This window comes from Miniopterus schreibersii, assembly GCF_964146895.1.
Source record: "Miniopterus schreibersii genome assembly, chromosome: 3".
Classification (NCBI taxonomy): domain Eukaryota; kingdom Metazoa; phylum Chordata; class Mammalia; order Chiroptera; family Miniopteridae; genus Miniopterus; species Miniopterus schreibersii.
Window position 1 is genome coordinate 64,421,314 of NC_138103.1, and position 19,508 is coordinate 64,440,821.

The following is a 19,508-nucleotide window of genomic DNA, read 5'->3' on the forward strand; positions in this document are numbered from 1 at the left end:
CCCGGGCCGGCCGCAGCCGCCGCGAGAGCCCGGAAGCGCCTGCGCGCGCCCCTCCGCGCCGAAGTAGTTTGTTCCGCGTCCTGCGGCCCGTCGCAGTTCGGCGACCGCCCCGGCCCGACCGCCCCGCCGCCGCCGCGATGTCCAGCAACAGCTTCGCCTACAATGAGCACTCCGGGGGAGGGGAGGCGACGGAGCTGGGTCAGGAGGCGACCTCGGCCACGTCCCCCTCGGGTGCCTTCGGCCTCTTTAGCAGCGACTTGAAGAAGTGAGGAGAACGGTTGGGGGTGCGGGGACGGGACTGCGGAGCTGGGACCCCGGAGAGGGGCGGGCGGCGGCGTTTCCCCCGTGGGTGGGGCTGGGGCGGCTGGGTGGGTGGGGAGAGCGTGTGCGGGGTCGCGGGTCGTTTCCAAACTTGAGGGGAAGAAGAACTTGGGAGAGCCGGAGCTCCGTCCGCAGAGACTCGCTGAGTGGGTGTGGGGCACGGGAATCTGAGTTGGAACAGGCCCTTCCAGGTGGTGTGATGTTGGTCGGAGCGGACTCGGAGACATTCGCCTGTTGGGGTGGGAGAGCGCTCGGGGAGCCGACGGGGCGGGAGCGTTGCTGACGGGAGACCGCGGGCGGCGGTGGGCACGTGCCGAGGGACCGGCGTCAGTGCCCTGGACGGCCCCGGCCCGCGGACCGCGCCGCCCCGTCGCAGACCCCTGGTACTGTGAGCGGGCCGAACCTTTACAAATTAATAATGCGTGTTTTAAAAATGAGCACTAGACAACGGCCACTTTGTTTTTAAAAAGTTAAGAATACCTTAAGTACCTTTGAAAAAAGGTTTCCATATGGTTTTATTTTGGGAGAGGGGTTTAAACTTACAGAATCAGAGTAACTTTACATTTTATTGTTGTCATTTTTACATTTTCCTTATTTTTATTTTTTTAAGAAACATATCTTTATTGATTTTCAGAGAGAGGAAAGGAGAGGGAGAGAGAGAGATAGAAACATCAATGATGAGAGAGTCATTGATCAAGCCCACAAGTAGGGCATGTGCCATGGCCGGGAATTGAACCCCGATTTCATGGATCCTAGGTCGAGGCTCAACCTCTGAGCCACGCCCGGCCGGGCACATTTTCCTTGTTTTTAATCTCTCAGTACTAAACACTATGGTCACATAATAGCGTCTTGCTAGATTCATGCTAAATTAAGGTAAAGTACCTGTGCTCCTTTCGGAGGTGTCAGAAGGGTGTATAATTAAATTTTAATTTTACTGTCAAGATAGGGTAGTCTGGAAAGTGCTAGTAGTTGAAATTGGGATTAAATTTTGACTTAAAATGACTGAAATCTTATATGGACTACTGTCCCCACCCCCCACCCCCCACCCCCCCATTCGCAGGTTAGAAAAGTATAAAAGTAAGATAGCTAATTTCTTTTCATTTTTCATTCTGTGCACTTAGATGATGGATTGTTCTAACAAGGAGCTTGTGGCAGCTCTACAGTTTTATTAGCAACATGTTTCAGCTGTTGAATTAACCCACAAGTCGGCATCAGCCTGTTTTGCATGTGATTTGCTTATAATTAATTACTTTTCTGGTTTGTGAACATCTAAGATGTTTTTCTCTTAGAGCCTCTGACTTCCTATTTTGTCAGATTTGGGGGGGAAAATGTATGGCTTTGACTATGACTAGTGTTGCTGAGGTGACTTAATAGGTTGAGTTTAAAATAAAAATAGCAAAAATTTATTTAGTTCTTGTACATCTGTGCACGATACTTTACCTTTATCATCTCATTCAGTGCTCCTAACAATCCTATTGCTTGTTAACAGATACTGTACTTCTCTGATCCCACTTTGCCGATTGGGAAATTGGAACACAAGTGATTAATTTGCCCAAGATCTCACGCACACACAAAAGCTAGAACAATGCACTGACTGAATTTGAACCCAGACACTCTAAGAGCTCATTCCCTCAAGCACTTGGGTATACTACTTTTTACTTGGTGAAATTTATGGTGCTTTTATTAGAGAATGCATACAGCTCATTAGAAGTTTAAAACTTAGATGTAGACCTTGAAGCTTCCAGGAGTTAGAAACACTTCGGCCATTGAACTGCATCATAATGGGGTTGTACAGAAACAAGGAGACTCCTGTTCTGGAAATGGTCACTTAAGCTTTTTTGAGCCTATATTCTCTCATTTATAAAATGGTGATATTTCTTGCTTACACAAACAAAACAAAACCAACTGAAAAAAATTATGCCAAAAATGTGAAAGCTTACCCTGTTCCTTTGCTCTAGTTTTTGATAATTTACTCTGAAATGGTTTCAAATTTACAAAAAAGTTGCCACTATAGTACAGACGACTTCCCTTTGTGCAGACTCAACAGTTTAAAAAGATTTGCTACATTGCTTTCTTTCTTTCTCTCTCCATACATACACAGACACACATTCACAATGTTTTCTGAACCATTGGAGACTAGGTTGTATACATCACGTCCCTTTACTTTTAATACCTTAGTGTGTAATTATAAAGAATGAAGACGTTCTCTTACACAACCACAGTACTGTTATATTCAGGAAATTTAACATCAGTACAGTCTACAGTCCGTAATCTAGTGTTGTCATTTGTTCCAATAAATAATATTTTAGCATTTTTTCCTCCTCTAGTACAGGATCTTGTCCAGGATCATATATTTCATTTAGTTTTCCAATCTCATTAATCTGGTCTAGTTCCTTAGCCTTTGTTTTCACTACCTTGGCATTTGAAGGATGCAAGCCAATTATTTTATAGCGTGATATTCAGTTTGGGTTTACTGGTGTTTTTCCCTCTTGTTTAGATTCATGTTATTTATCCCCAGCCATAGTACCACCATAGGTGATGTGGCCTCCTTCCGGAGGCATAGGATGCCCATCTTCATGATAATTGTCCAGTTGTCCATTATTATTTTTTCCAATAATCTATCTATGGGGGAACACTTTGAGACCTTGCAGATGTCTTGCTTCTCATTAAATTCACTACCCCCTATATTTAGCAATCATTAATGAATTTCCTTAACCAGTCTTTGCCACAATGACTGCAATATGGTAATGTTTGAACTCTCCGACTCCTTCCAGTATTTTGCTCTGTGGCCTCTTGTTCTAGAGCTCTCTGTGTCCTTTGATCCTTCACTGATCATCTCCAGGATGTCTAATGACTTCTTAGTCACAGGATTATTGATGAATTTTGTTTTCTAAATTTAAGCACATTTATTAGTCTTATTTATCCCTTCTCCCCTTAAACAAAACCATAATTAGGGAATTTTAGGTGGTTTTATAAAAGATCCTATACCCCATTTATTGGTTAACCAAGCCTGTGTATTAGATTATTGGCTTCAAGATTTTCAGTTTCTTCATTTAATATGTAAAGAATTAATTTTTTGTATTCCTTTTGAGACTGTTGTAAATTTTATTGCTTTTAGTTTTTTTCTAAATCATTTTTCTTTGTCTTAAACAATGAAGCTCTTTAAAAAAAAAATCTTTACCATTAGGCTGTGTGTGTATAATTAAAAGTATTTTTAATAATTTTATTTCTGGATTAAACATTTATTTAGGAATTAATTTCTAGAAAGAAACGAACAAGACCAATGAATAGTAAGACTAAATTATCTAATTATTTTTATTTTGAGAACATCTCAGTGTATTACAAAGAGCATTGGATCTAGAGTGAGAAGATCTGGATTTAAGTAAATGGTTTCCACTTGTAATGTTTCCTTGTTCAAATTGCTTGATCTCCATGATAATACTTGTCTATTTTGTGATATTCTCATAAGATGGTATAGTTGAAAGTGATTTCTAAACTGGAATATTAACTAACACTATTTGGAAAAGTTGGTGAAAGTTTCACTGAGGTGGTGACATTTTAAGTCTTAAAGCCTGGGAAGGTTTTTGCCCGGTGGAAGAAAGAGGGAGTTCTTCAGACAAAGTGTGTAGAAACCAGAGAGCTGCAGAAGAAAATGCATGTTCAGCTGAGATACAGATCAGGGCATCAACATTTAGAATTGTAGATAGTAATTAGAGCATAGGAATGGATGATGTCATCCAGGGAGAACTTGTTAGAAGAGAAGGCAGTTTAGACAACTCCCTACATTTGAGGTGTGAATGGAAGAAGAACCAGGAAGAGAGAAAGTGCTGAGAGGGGTAGGAAACCAGAGGAAGGTTAAAAAAAAAAAAAAAAAGCTAAGAGGAAAGTTAGTAAGAGGAAATGGTCAGTTATGTTAGGAGTTGCATACTAAGGGCAAATAGAATAAAGGCTGAAAAGAGGCCATTAGGTTTAACAATTAAAAGCTGACCTTAGTAACCAGTAACTTACCTGTGCAGTACCATCTGAAACACATTGAAAGGTAGCATTTTTAGTCCCTTCTAAAATTGGGGTGGACTTTTCATTTGTTTAGATTCACAGAGCTGATTTAGACCCCAACAAAGGTCTACATGCTTTCCTGTAAGCATGCTACATCATGTTGTTATGATATAGTCAGTACTCTACATCAGTGTATTTTCATTGCATTAATAAGGCTTTATTTTTTAGCTTAAATTTTATTATCAATTTTACAGCACCAGCCATGAAAATTACGTTACAGATAACTCTTTAACCTTTAATACCAGTATTTCTCACTGGAGTCTCCTAGGAAGATTATGTGGGTTGGTGGTTTGTCTGCGATTATAACAAATCTAAATATAGCTCTACCACTTTTTCTTTCAGGAAGGATATAGAAGTGCAGCTGAATGAGCATAACCTTTTTTATAGGGATGTTCTTGAGTTCATTAAAAATAAAGTTAAACCAGTCCCGGATGTCAATATTGACTTAGTATGAGCTGGTAAACTTGTTTTTTGTGTGTGTATGTGTCACTCTTTCCATTTTTATTTATAATAATTAATTTTAATTAGGTCTATACCATATTTTTGTAATTTTTTCATTTAACACTTTTATAGTTTCAGTGTTCAAAGCTTGCTCCACTTTCTTTTTTACTTGTCCTAGTATTTCTCATTGATACCTTTATCTCATTCAGTCATTCTGTATTCTCAGATTATGTAGTGACTCAATGAATATTTGTTGAATATTGTATACAGGAATCTCTCACACACTCACCTGATATTAGATGGTGTAATTTATCTGAAGTTGCCTAGCAAAGTGTTCTGCTCATAATTTTGCTTAATAAATATTTTCAGGTCCTTTATTCAATTGAATTACTCAGATTCTACTAACATTTACTGTCTCCTTAGCCAATGTACTTAAAAATAAAGGATGACTGATTCAGAAGACCTTATACAGAAAGAAAACCTGCTCTGGTATTCCTATTGCATCGTGTTGTGTTGCTTTGCATTATGTTGCATTGATGTATTATTGTATCACCCTGAAGTTAAATTGTATATAGGTCCAGAACAGTTCTTTTCATGTCATTGCTTGAGTCTTTGCTACAGTGAGGGTTAATTGGCTTGGAATTGTCACGTAGATTTTGAATGAACTTTACCATCAGGATTTCTTACCTCTCTCTTCTACTTTTTGAAGACATCCTTATTTGTAAATTTGCGATTTTAGTTCATTTGTCTGTGTTTTCAGCACAAAAATACAAATTGATTATAAGCTCTTTACCTTACTTTTAAGAAACTTAGAATTTAGTTTGTGAGATAAGGCCAGTGAAAACTAACAGTAAATACAAGTATGTAATACATATTGTGTAATACTTCTCAACCTTTCAGTGTGATATACCTACCAGAAGGTATTTATTATAGGCTTTTTTTTAATATAAAGAATGATTTACTGAAGAAAATTGAAATGCTGGAATCTGAAATGTCAAACATGTTTTAGTTTGAGATGCTGAAATGTTGGCCCCTCAGCATATTATGAAGAGGTACAGACCCCTCATTGCATTCCTTTGCCTTGTGCTCAGGAGTCTAGGGTTACAGGTATGAGAATACAACCCATTAATTTCTATAGCATACTGTTGTCCTTATCATCTTCAAGTTCTGAAGATTTAAATCCGTTGAGTTCTAATAACTCCAGTTTTGGTAGCTGATCTATTTTGTTAATTCTGCCTAGCTGGTTGAAACTTATGGTCACTAGATCTACTTCTGGTGATGTTAACGTATTCGCCATGGTATATACAGGGGTGGGCAAAAGTAGGTCTACAGTTCGTATGGAAAAAGACATGCAGGTAATGATTATTACAATAACTTTAGTAACTCCATGTTTCCCATACTCACAAATGTAAACCCACTTTTGCCCTCCCCTGTATGTAAATTGAATCCTACTTTATTTTATTTACAAAGGCACATAAAATACTAGCCAATTTCAGTGTTTTATTGATGTTTCAAAGTAACTAACTGTCTTTTGTTCCCAGATGGCTATTTGAAGGAGAAACTGTGTGGTGGCATCTGCAGTGCCTTCCTAGCTAGATGAACTACTTGTTTTTGTCTTCACGTGAAGACTGCTAGTTTTACAAAGGGCTGACTGCTCAAGTTAAGGATCGGCACTTCCGTGGTGCAGTAGGTCTCCTGTAATTTAATTCTTGAAATACACTTAAAATCAAATAAGATTTTAACCATTAAACATAAACTTTGATGAAATACTGTTCCATTTTATTTGCTTAGCTTGCTTTTCTTCTTGGAGAAGAGTCAGTTCTGCCTTTTATTATTTATCTTAACAAATATTCAGCCAGAAAGATATTCATCCCTTGATGTAGGATATGTTATTTTAAGATCACTGATTTGGTGAAATCCGAGGAAGAAAACTGGAATACTTAAATTTGAAGACTTACCATTATTTTAAAACATTATTCTCCAAAATTTTAGAATTTAGAGCAGCATTACTGTAACTGAATGATTAAAATAAAAAGGCAGACTAAAGGTTGGTTGAAATGTTTTTATTGCATCAAAAGTTAAAGTGCTCTTGGAATGACAAATGTATTATAGTGAAGTAATTTGACACTTTTGCAGTTACATGTATAAATGAACTATTGACAAAAACAAATTGCCTGCAGTCCAAATTCAAAATTTAAAGTGAAGAGCCCAAAGTAGAATAATCAGGAAGGAATGATTTTCGTACATTTCATATTACTGTAAATAACATTCACTGGTTTGTGTACTTAGGGGAAGACTTATTTAGCATATCAGCTGGAAAGAGTTCATAGATTTACAGAAGTGAACAATTTATGGTCAATGTCTGCTTATTTGTATTTCTGATAGGAACTGACCGAATTGGAAGGCCAGTGTCTTTAATCCTTCATCTGAGTGAGTCAGTCAGTAACTATTAAATGCCTGCTGTGTGCCAGATTTCCTGATTCAAAAAGGCTATAGTCTGGGATACTTGGGACCTGCTTGCTCATTTCTTGTGTTTTTTTTCAAACTTAAAACAATTACAGAAGTAATTTATCAATTCAACAAATACAAGTGTCATCTGTATGATAGGCACTGGTTCTTGATGCTAGGGATTAAGCAGTGGACAAAATGACTGCTCTCCTGGAGCATACATTCTAGTGGAAGGAAGATAGGCAATAAACAAAAAGATGTTGATCATTTGATGACGAGTACTATGGAGATAAAGCAGAGAAATAGGATAGAGAAGGTGGTGGTTGAGTTGGGTTTGAAAAAGCAGGGTCAAGAAAAGATCCTTGAGAATTTGTTAATAGAGCACATTGCTGAAGGAGGTGAGGGAGTGACATGCAGATGTCTGGGGAAGAGTGTTGTTCAGTAAGAATACAAGAATGTTCAGAGGTGCTCAGGCTCTGAGGCAGGAAAATTTCTGACCTGTGTGAGGGTCAACAGAGAGGCCAGCATAGCTGGAGGAGTGTGCATGAAGAGGAGGTGGAAGTTAGTAGATGAGAATGTTGGAGAGGTAAGGGGCCAGATTGGTTTGGGCTTTGTAAATCATTGTAAGGACTTTGCTTTTACTCTGAGTGAGAAAGGAAGCCATTAGAGGGTTTGAATAGAGGAGTGAAATGATCCAGTTTACTTTTTAAACAGATCACTTCAGCACTTGCAATAGAAAGCAGATCTGAGGCCGGGGGACCAGCAGAGAGGCTAGTGCGATAATCCGGGAAAGAAGATGGTGACTAAGTCAGATTGGTGGTAGTGGAGATGAGTGATTGAATTCTGGATATACAGTATTTTGAAGGGAGAGCCAATAAAATTTGCTGATGGTTTGGATGTGGTATTTGAGAGGAAAAGATATCAATGATGAACACGAGAATTTTTGCCTAAACACCTGGAGGTTTGCAGTTGCTGTCAACTCAAGTGGGGGAGGTTGTGTGAAGTGAAATTTAAAGAGGTGAGGGGATGAAGCTTGAGCGTGTTAATTTTAGGCATCTAAGTGGAGACATTAAATAGGCAGTTGAATACATACATTTGGAGCTTAGGGGAGGATCAGATTATAGATACAAGTTTGGGAGCCGTCAGGTAATAGATGGTATTAAATATGAATTGGATGAGATACCAAGGGAATGAGTAAAAAGAGGAGATCAGCATTCCTGGAGTAGTTATGTCAGGTAGTACGAATAGGGTCAAGTAAGATGGTTACTGACAAGTGAGTTTTGGATTTGCATGTGTGGAGGACTTTGTTGACTTTGAGAAGTCAAAGTACAGTAGTGGGGCTAAGTTCAGCAGTGGGGCTGAAAGTCTGACTGGAGTAGGTCTGAGAGAAGGAAGGAGGAGAAGTGTAGTTAGTATTGTATTAGTTTATAGGGGAGCAGAGAAATAGAATGATACCTGGAAGGGAATTTTAGGTCAAGTGATTTTTTTTTTTTTTTTTTTAAATGAGAGAAATTATGTATTTTGCTGATGGAACTACCTGATGTAGAAGAGGGAAAACTGATGATGCAATAGAGAGAAGGGACTCACTGGACTGATACCCACTTTTCCTGATAGAAAGTTTAGCAAATACAGATTAGCTAAAAAATAACCACTCTGCCCGGCCGGGCGTGGCTCAGCGGTTAAGCATCGACCTAGGACCCAGGCGATCAGGGTTCGATTCCTGGTCAGGGCACATGCCCGGGTTGCGGGCTGCAGCCGATCAATGACTCTCTCATCATTGATGTTTCTAGCTCTCTCTCTCCCTCTCCTTTCCTCTCTCTGAAATCAATAAAGATATATTTTAAAAAAATAAATAAATAACCACCCTAATTTCAGCACTCAGAAAGAGTTAACATGATATGGATCTTCCAGTTGTTTTTTCTTGTGCATATATACACTATGTATTTTTGAAGCAAAGCTATGTGCTTTTGTGGTGTAATATGGCATTATAATTTGTTCTTTTCATTTACTAAAATACGGAGCCTGTTGATTTCTTAAAGTGATAGTCCTTTTAGGACAAATTGTAATTAGGCTACTATCTGGGAAGAAGCACTAAACTGTTAGAAAAATAAACAACTATGGTGTATACAAATGAAGTTATATAGCTAGCTCCATAAAGGCTTTAAATAGTCTTGTGTAGAATGGGACCTTATTAATTAACTACATAAATAAAGGGAATAACCTAACAAAAGAATCAGTACTGATGATGTTATGTTAGATGGTAGCACTGACCAGGGCTTTCCATACATATCTGTGTATACCACCAGGCAGAGGGAATAGCATATACATCGGTTTAGAGCTGTGCTGTTCGATACAGTAGCCACTAGTCAAATTTGACTATTTAAATTAAAATAAAAAATTCAGTTCCTGAGTCACACTAGCTAGCACATACGTTTTTATGTGCTCAATGTAGCTAGCAGTCACTATATTGGATAGTGCATATAAAGAATATTTCTAGCCCTAGCTGGGTAGCTCAGTTGGTTAGACCATCGTCCTTATACGCCAAGGTTGTAGGTTCCATCCCTGGTCAGGGCACGTATGAAAATCAACCAATGAATGCATAAGTAAGTGGAATAACAAATTGATGTTTCTCTACCCCCTTCGGTCTCTCACTAAAAATCAATTCAAAAAAAATTTTCCAGTTCACGGAACATTCTGTTGGACATTGCTAGTTTAGAGGCACAACCATCTATACTGATGCCTAGTGCATTATTAACAAATGATTTTGTGTCCACAAATGATGTTTTCCTTAGCATTCTTAATATTTTATTTTTTTAAATATATTTTTATTGATTTCAGAGAGGAAGGGAGAGGGAGAGAGAGAAAGAAACATCAATGAAGAGAGTCATTGATCGGCTGCCTCCTGCATACTCCTTGGTGGGGATCAAGCCCACAACTGGGGCATGTGCCCTGACTGGGAATCAAATCATGACCTCCTGGATCATAGGTCAATGCTCAACTGCTGAGCCGTGTTGCCTGGGAGCATTCTCAGTATTTTAAAACTGTTTTCATTCATGCAGTAAAAATGATAAAAATTTTCAATGTAGTTTAGTCAATAGTATATGTATTTCAAAAATTTTAAACCACATGTGAAATGGCTTAATCTTTTAAAACTGGCCACTTTTTTAGGTGACAATAGTTTTTCAACATATGACAACATTTTAAATAACTAAAATTTAGTTATTTGCACTTCTTGATTCAATTCCTGTCAAGTAGGAATTTCGCCTTTTTTCTCTTTCTAGACCTTTATAGCCTTCATCAGGACACTTGGCAGGACCATGTGGTAAAAAACACGTAACATTAAATTTACCATCTTAATCATTCTTAAGAGTACAGTTTGGTAGTGTTAAGTATATTCACAATGTTGTGTGACGGGTCTCAAGAATTTTTCATCTTGCAACACTGCTATGTGACTTTTTAAAAAAAAAACACAATTTTTTAAATTGAGATTTTCAAATGCTTCAGGGACAGAGCTTATCTGAGGTAGAGATTGCATTTTGGTTTCCTCAATTCCCTACACAGAAGGCTGATCCAAACTCATCAGATGGAAAACTTGCCTTCTGTGGCGTTGGAAAGTTGTTTTTTATTTTTTTTAAATAACTTAAAAATTAATCTATCTTTGAGTTGGCATATCTTATTAACACAGTTTAGAAAAGATACATTTATTCTACTATAGTTTATGAATTTCTTGGAGGAAAATGTATTGCTAATAGTCAGACTTGATGCACATACTGACTCTTTGGCATGTCTGTGTTTATACCCATCTGTTACTGTGGCACCATGCCCCTTATTGCAGTGGTATGCCAATAGCAGTGAGGCATGTGAGCCAACAAAGATGAATTGTTTGGAAGGAATACACTATTCTATAATACTAATTAATTTTGAGCTGATGAATCTACATGAGATAATGTTAACCAAATACAGTCAAAGTAATGCCAGTGAAAATAAAATTTATTTTGACTTAGGCGGAAGTGTATCACAGATGTTTTAGACTACTATTGAGAATAGTTAGAATTAGTGTATATTATGATTTCAGAGATGAGTTTTCTTTTCATTAAAATTTTGAATTTAAGAGAAAAAAATACAACATTTTTCTTGTAGCAGATTATAGATAAAGGAGGAAGTGTGGCACTGTAGTTTATGGATTTATACTAACAACATATTACTTTACAGTTCTTGAAATGTGTTCATTATATGCTCAACCGTATAGCAGAAATTGGCAATAATATGATAAATGTGAAGAATGTTGGATTTCAAAACAAGATAAGTTTAATTTCTTGCCATTCCCTAGTTCTGGTGGTATACTTAAAAAGTTATATGAGTTAAGAATTTCTTATATGTTGTATAATCTTTTACTTCTATGTTGTCCTTACAATTTCTGGGCCTTGGTTCTTTATCTATTAAATGGGAGCAATAGCCACACATGATTCGTAGATACTTTGTAATACTAAAATTAGATAGTATTATAAGTTCTAGAATGCAGTACTACAATCAGTTGGCTAAATAAGTCAATTATATGTTATAAATGCAAGACATGTTAGTGGCAAATGAATCAGTAATATAAAAAGGATATAATTCACATTCTCATAACCCCAGAGCTAGCTACAGTGAACAGTTTTGTATGTATCTTTCCAGAAATTAAAAAAACAAAAACAAATGTATACCCTCTTCCATGTATGTTGCTTTTTTCCCTTCATATATCTTAAGAGGCCTTTCTGTGTCAGCATATGAAACTATTTCAGTCTCTTTCACCACTGTGGAGTATTTTCTAGTACTCCTTTTATTTCATTAGTTCTGTTTTTGGGGGTATTTGATATTGCTTTTTGGTGAGTATAAGCAACACTGCAACAAATTTTTGCATCCTTGTGTGAATGTATCTATTTGTAGAAAAAATTCCTAGACATAGAGTTGTAGGTCAAAGGTTATTGCATTTTAAATTATGATAGATATTGCCCAGTTTCCTTCCAGATGTGTTGCACCAATAGTAAAGTCTATTTTCATTACACTTTTGCCAATACTGGATACCATCAAATTTCATATTTCCCAATCTTATGGGTGTAAAGTGTTATTACGCCGAGTCCTTATAATTGTGAGTACATTAAGTCTTCTCCCTCATATGCATTAGTTTATCCTTTCAGTAGAAATACATCAGTCAGTAGAAATACTTTTAAATGTCCTTTATCCATGTATTTTCCTATTGGATCAGCTCTTATTGATTAGTTATTGCTCTTTGTATTTTTTTTAATCTTCACCTGAGGATTTTTTTCCCATTGCTTTTCAGAGCGAGTGGAAGGGGGGGAGAGAGAGAAACATTGATGTGAGAGAGACACATCAATTGGTTGCCTCTCCCATGCACCCTGACCAGGGCTGGGGATCAAGCCTGCAACCCAGGTACATGCCCTTGGCCGGAATCGAACCCAAGACCCTGCAGTCTGAGGGCTGATGCTCTTAACCACTCAGCAGAACTGGCTAGGGCAAGGCTCTTTGTATTGTTAGAAAATTGACACTTTTATCAGATGAATCCCAAATTCATTTTATTTTTTGTGTTAGTTTATGGCATTTTTTAGTGCAGAAGTTTAAAAAGTGTCTTTGTTTATATTAATTTTTTAAAGTTAAATTTATTGGGGTGACACTGGTTAATACGGTCGTATAGGTTTTAGGTTTCAGATATGGATTCCTTGTTACAAGATCTTGTGGTGCAACACATCTTGTATATTGCATTATGTGCCCACCACCCAAAGTCATCAAATTTTTTTTATTGCTTCTGAGACTCCCCCAGTCTTTCAATCTTTTCTTCCTTTTTCCTTCCCTCCCTCTTCCTCCTTCTGTCATTCCCCTTATGCCCCCTTCCCACTAAATTCTCACTTAGGAAGTAAGTCCCAAGAGATCAGGGACCCCACTACTTAGAACAGTTCTTGACACATCGTGAATATTGAATAAATGGATGTGCTAGGCCCAGTGGTAAGTGCCTTTCGTATTGTCTTCGTAACTTATTTGAAGTGGATACTAACCTTTAGTTCTGTTGATTTTTCTCTGTTATAGTTTGCTTTCTATTCTGTTGAATTCTCCTTTTATCCTTTCTTTCCTTACTTGTTTTTTTACTTTAATTTGCTATTTTTCTAGTTTCTTGAGATGGAACTTAAATTATTGATTTTCAATCTTTTACATTGCATTTAAAAATGTAAATTTACTTCTCAATACTGCTTTAGCTGCATCTCATGAATTGTGAAATGTTGCAGTTTCATTAGTCAGTTAAAATATTTTTTAACTTTCCCTCATGACTTATTCTTTGGCTCATAGGTCATTTTTATTTTATTATTTTTTTAATGTTTTTTTATCTTTATTGTTGAGACCATTACAGATGTCCCACTTTTAACCCCACTGATCCCCTCTACACCACATCCATCCCACCCTCAGACCCTCCCCACACAATGTCCACGTCCATGGGCCATGCCCATAAACATACAAGTTCCCTGATTAATCTCTCCCCACCCACACCCCCCTCCTTGCCTTTCCTCTTGAGATCCCTCAGTTTGTTCCATGTTTCTATGTCTCTGGATCCACTTTGTTCATCAGTTTATTTTATTTATTATATTCCACATATATGTGAGATCATGTGATACTTGTCTTTCTCTGCCTGGCTTATTTCACTTAGCATAATACTTTCTAGTTCCCTCCATGCTGTGCCAAAGGATAAAAGGTCCGTCTTCTTCACAGCCACATAGTACTCCATGGTGTAAATGTGCCACAGCTTTTTTATCCACTCATCTACTGATGGGCACTTCGGCTGTTTCCAAATCTTAGCTATTGTGAATTTGCGCTGCTGTGAACGTAGGGGTGCATAAGTTCTTTGCAGTTGGTGTTTGGGGTTCCTTAGGCTATATTCCTAGAAGTGGGATCACTGGGTCAAATGGCAGGCCAATTTTTAATTTTTTGAGGAAACACCATACTGCTTTCCATAGTGGTTGCACCTGTCTGTATTCCCACCAGCAGTGTACTAGGGTGCCCTTTTCTCTACACCCTCGCCAGCGCATGTAGTTTGTTGATTTGTTGATGGAGCCACTCTGACAGGTGTGAGGTGATACCTCATCGTGGTTTTAAATTTGCATCTCTCTGATGCTTAGCGACGTTGAGCATTTTTTCGTATGTCTCTTAGCCATTTGTTTGTCCTCTTTGGAGAAGTGTCTATTTAGGCCCATTGCCCATTTTTTAATTGAATTGTTTTATTTCTAAACATCTGGTCATTTTCTAGTTATTTTTTTGTTAGATTTCACATGCCCTGTATGATTTCATATCTTTGAAATTTGTTGAGATCTTATTTGACATGTATTTTGATAAAAATACATGTTCTATGTGCACCCAAAAAGAATGTTTATTCTGCAGTTGTTGAATATAGTGCCGTGTGTCTCAGGTTAAGGTGATTAATTGTGTTGTTCAGATTTTCTTCACCTGTATTGAATTTTTTGTCTGCTTGTTCTATCACTTACTGAGAGAGGTTTGTTAAAATTGCCAGTCATGATTGTAGATGTGCATTTTTCTTCTAGTAGTTCTGTCAATTTTTGCTTTATAGCCAGAAGCTATAAATTTAGAACATATAAAAATTTAGGATTATTTTACCTTCCTTTTAAAGGATATTCTTTTATGTACTGGCAGCTGATCCTCAGCTTTTATTTGTCCGAAAAACACTTTATTTCACCTTCAGTTTTGAAGACCATTTTCAGTGTGTATAGAATTATATGTTGGCCTTTATTTTTTTCTGTCAGACCTTTAAAGACGTCATTTCATTATCTTCTGACCTCTGTGTTGGCCTCAGTGTTATTATTGGTCCTTTTAAGGCAGGGGTTAGCAAACTATGGCTTTCCTGTTTATATAAATAAAGTTATATTAGAACACAGCGATGCCCATTTATTTATGTATTATCTGTGGCTACTTTCACTCAACAGTGGTAAAGTTGAGTAGTTATATCACAGATGGTATGGCCTGTAATGGCTAAAATATTTACTGTCTGGCCCCTTATAAAATAAGGTTTGCTGACCCTTTCCTTAAGGAAATGTCTTTTTCCTCTGCAATGCTTTTAAGACTTTTCTCATTGTGTTTGATTCTCAGCAGTTTGACTTTGCTATGCCTAGTGTAGTTATCTTTATGTTTGCCTCATTTTCTTAAGATTTTTAAGTATGTGGGATTATACATTTCATCAATTTGGAAAAGTTCTTATCCATTATCTCTTGAAATACTGCTTTTATTTCATTCTCTTGCTTCCCTCTTTTTGGGACTCTAGATGTATGCTAGATATTTTGACTATATCTCACATGTCTCTGATGTTCTGTTCCCTTTTTCCATTCTTTTATATCTTGGTGATGCAAATTGTGTATTTTCTCTTGACTTTCCTTCAAATTCAGTAATCCTGTGGGGATTTTTTTGTTTTGTTTTTTTCTATTTCCAGTCTTGTGTTAAACATATCTGGTGTGTCCTTAATTTCATATACTGTGTTTTCCAATTCTGGATGCCCATTTAATTATTTTGTATAGAGTATACTTCTTTGTTGACATTCTCTGTCATTTCACCTATTTTGTACGTCTTTTCCTGACCATATTAATAGTGTTATTTTAAAGTCCCTATCTGATAACTCTAGTATCCGAATTATTCATGGATCTGTTTCTGTTTCTTTTTTTGCCATTTGTTCTTGTTTTTAGCACGTATCTTAAGTTTTGATCAGATGCTGAATATTTAGGATAAAAACATTGTTGCGGCTCTGGATGATATATTCTTCCAAAGTGGTTTGTGTTTTTTCTGACAGGCAGAGAGAGTACTAGCAGATCACTTTGATCCTGTTTAAGTTCAATTTTTAGGCTTTTTAAGGTCTTGTCTATTTCACTTTTTCTCATACTCCTAGGGAGCATTCTTGCTCTTCCACTGTGGCCCTTCTATCGCCTTAACTGAAAGGCCAGTGTATTTACCAAAGCCTCTCTGTTTGGAAGAGACTTGAATTTCAAGTTCTCTCCACAGCTCTGTGTGGTTGCTGAATTCTCTGCGCAGGTGTTTAACCTCCCAGCTGCTTTTTTCTGCTGGATTTCCTGAATCTTGCCCTGTGAAAATGTAGCCAACTACCTGAGGGAGTCTGTACACTGATTTTTATGCACCTTTTCATTGGTTCCCTTCTCTGTAATTTTGCTCCTCAAGTTGTAGTCCTTTTGGTAGTCCTGAACTTCAACATTTGTCTCCTCAGTCTGTTAAAACTGCCATTTTTCCTTGCGTCCTGTTCTCAAAAATGACAATTTGGGAAGTGCACTCAGGGAAACAAAGCTGGTGTAAATAAGGAACTCATTTTTTGTGTTCCTCATCTTTCCAGGATCTGGGCCCTTTAAGTCCTGCCTGTGTTGATTGACCTCCAGTGCCTTCAGAAAGTTATTTCCCCCCAGCTTTTATAGTTATTTACTGTGACAGGTTTAGTCTCTTAGAAGCTACAGCACTATGGGCAGATCTGGAAGTCCCTACAGTGTATTCTAACCGCCACCAGCACAATGATTCTGTTAGATCATGACTCTTCTCTATCTAGAGCCCTCCAGAGATTCCTTATGTTATTCAGAATAAACACCAAAGCCCTTATAGTATTATTTACCTCACTTTCATTGTCTCATTGTCTCTTTTGCCTAAAGTGCCCTTCCTCTCCCCCTCCCCCCCTTCATGGCTAACTTCCTCATTTGTAAATCTTTGTTCAGATGTCTCTTTATTTAGTCTACTCTGACCACCCTATTTAAAATTGCCTGCTTCTTTCCCTTCTGCATTCTCTCTCCCTCTGTCCTATTTTTCCCTCATATCACCTCAAGACATACTTTGCCTATTTATTGTTTTTGTTGGGTGTTTTTACGTATTAGAATGAAAACTCTGAGGGCAAGGATGCAAGGATTTTTGTTTTTGTTCATTGGTTTGTCATAAATGTAAATGGAAACCAGATGAGAATAGAGTTACAGAATCTAAGGGAGGAGGGAATTTCAAGACAGAGGAGGAGTATTCAGTTGTAACAAATGTAGAAGAATAATCTAAAAGTATTTATGAAAAAATAAAAGTATGAGATTTGCTTTGGATTTATAAATTAGGAAGTTATTTGTTACCTTCGTGAGAGAACTTTTAATAGAGGAATAAGAGAGAAAAGAAGATTACTAAGGGTTAAGGAAGTGGTAATAGCAATTGTAGACCTCTTTTCAATTTTGTGAACAACACAGGAAGAAAAGTTCATACATATTCACTTGGATAATTTATGGTTCCTCCTTTTAGAGCAGAAGTGGGGAATTTCCGGCTGGCGGGCAATATATGGTCTGAGAAATCATCTGGTCTGGCCCTGCCAATGCAACTGCAGGCACGACTCAAAATTCAATAAATCTAGGAGCTTTTTTCATAACTAATTTTTAAGTTGATGATTTTGTATGGCCCTAGAATGATGTTATAAATATCCAAATGGCCCTTGGCAGAAAAAGGTTCCCCATCCCTGTTTTAGAGGGTTAATAGATGGATGATTAGGTAGCTGGACTTTTCTCTTGTACTCACTCTTGAATTTATTAAGTGAATACTTTGTGACAAAAACTATACAAGGTTCTGAGTATCATCCAAGATGGCACTAACTGAACTAAAAGCTACTAAGCCTTCGTGTTGTGCATATAAACGTACTGTGGAGGCCAACCCCTTTCGCTGCACAGCAAATAGGAAAAAGCAAATTTTGACCTCTGTTACCAGCCTTTTTTTTCTGCATTCCTATTCATGTGTACAATGCACTGCTTGGAGTAGGAACATCTTTTATTTGAGTGGTTCTCAAAGCATGAAGAGGTGTGGTGCCCATGTTACAGAATTTTTGGCCAGGCTTGAAAAAGGTCCAATTCTCCTCTCAAAGATTTTGAAGCATCCTTTTGGGATGTGTACTCTGATTGGAAATTGCTATTCCTTATCACTGGTGGAAGGGTCTTTTTAAATTTTCAATCCACCATTGTTAGATACTTCAGTAAAATACAACAAAAAATAAATTACTAGGAAAGCGAAATGAAAAACATGCAAAATACAAGTCCCACTTTTTCTTCGACTCAAAAGATATAAAATGACACTGTTGAATTCCTCTGTCAGGTTTCTTACTGTGCTTGCTCTCAGTTGCTATGGTTCTTGGACCATACTTACTTGAGTCACAATTTGAGTGTCACTGATACAGCGTACAGTGCTTCAGTCTTAACTTTTTCCTTAATTTACATTGTCTTTAAAAGGAGTGGAAGGTTGTAAAGAGTTAAGGATTATAGATTTTTTAAAAAGAGATAATTTATACTATCTGAAAGTCCTACCACTGCCTAAGTTCTTATATGTAACTGGTAAACTTTGCTTTTCGATTATAGTTGTTGCTTTATATTGGTGCTGAAATAGAGTGGCTTCCTGGTGATAGCAAGATTTTCTTTAACAGTCCAGTTACATATTTTTCTATGCTGCTTGAAACTATAAAAACAGGCATATTTTGAACATGAAAGGTTATACCGCTTAATACCACAAGATGTCACTTATGTAAAAATAAAGTTGGTATCCTAATAATGAAAGCTGGAAAGCTACAGGTAAATAGGTAAATAAGAAAATACATTTATTTGAAACAAGTATTGTTTTCCAGCAGAGGCAATGAAAATATTGCCAATTCGGCATTAATTTGAATCAATTCTTAATGTTTATCAAAAAGAATTTTTAAATTTCTAAGTTAATGCAATAATACATGTTAATAGGTCATATTGGCATACACATATGAAAGAGGTAGACCTAAAATGACTCAGTACAAGTGAATATATTGTGAGAGTAAACTAGGTGTTATGGTATTAACTCTCCTAAATCTTTACTGTTTTGGTGACAAGCAAAGAGGAATTTGGTAAGAAATATGTAATTTATATCAGAATTTCCAATAGGCATATCTGTGAAAAGTTGACTATTACATCAGGTTGAAACAGTGCCTAGGATCTTGTCTCTTTTCTCTGAACCTCAAAGTTGTTATTACTCTGCCCGTGTCGACACAAAATATATTTATATTTGTAGTTGAAGACTTTCTTTTCTGTTGAACACAAAGAGCAAAACCTTTGGCTATAATATTGGATCCCTGTTCCCATGTTTTTAGTTTAAGAGAGCATGTCAGGACCTAACGGTGGTTGGGAAGGGGGCTCTGGCATCTCAAGCCTAAGGGGAATAAACCA

The 19,508-nt window shown here is 37.2% G+C and overlaps 1 protein-coding gene across 1 annotated transcript in view; it reads left to right on the forward strand.

Annotated features, from left to right (window-relative positions):
* The first annotated feature begins 3 nt into the window (after positions 1–3).
* Positions 4–19,508, forward strand: part of AP3B1 (adaptor related protein complex 3 subunit beta 1) — a 185,870-nt gene continuing 166,365 nt past the window's right edge. Inside the window, exon 1 of the mRNA XM_081131585.1 lies at positions 4–265. Coding sequence (XP_080987711.1) covers positions 138–265 — 128 coding nt within the window. The 5' untranslated portion in view covers positions 4–137. The remainder of the gene's footprint in view (positions 266–19,508) is intronic.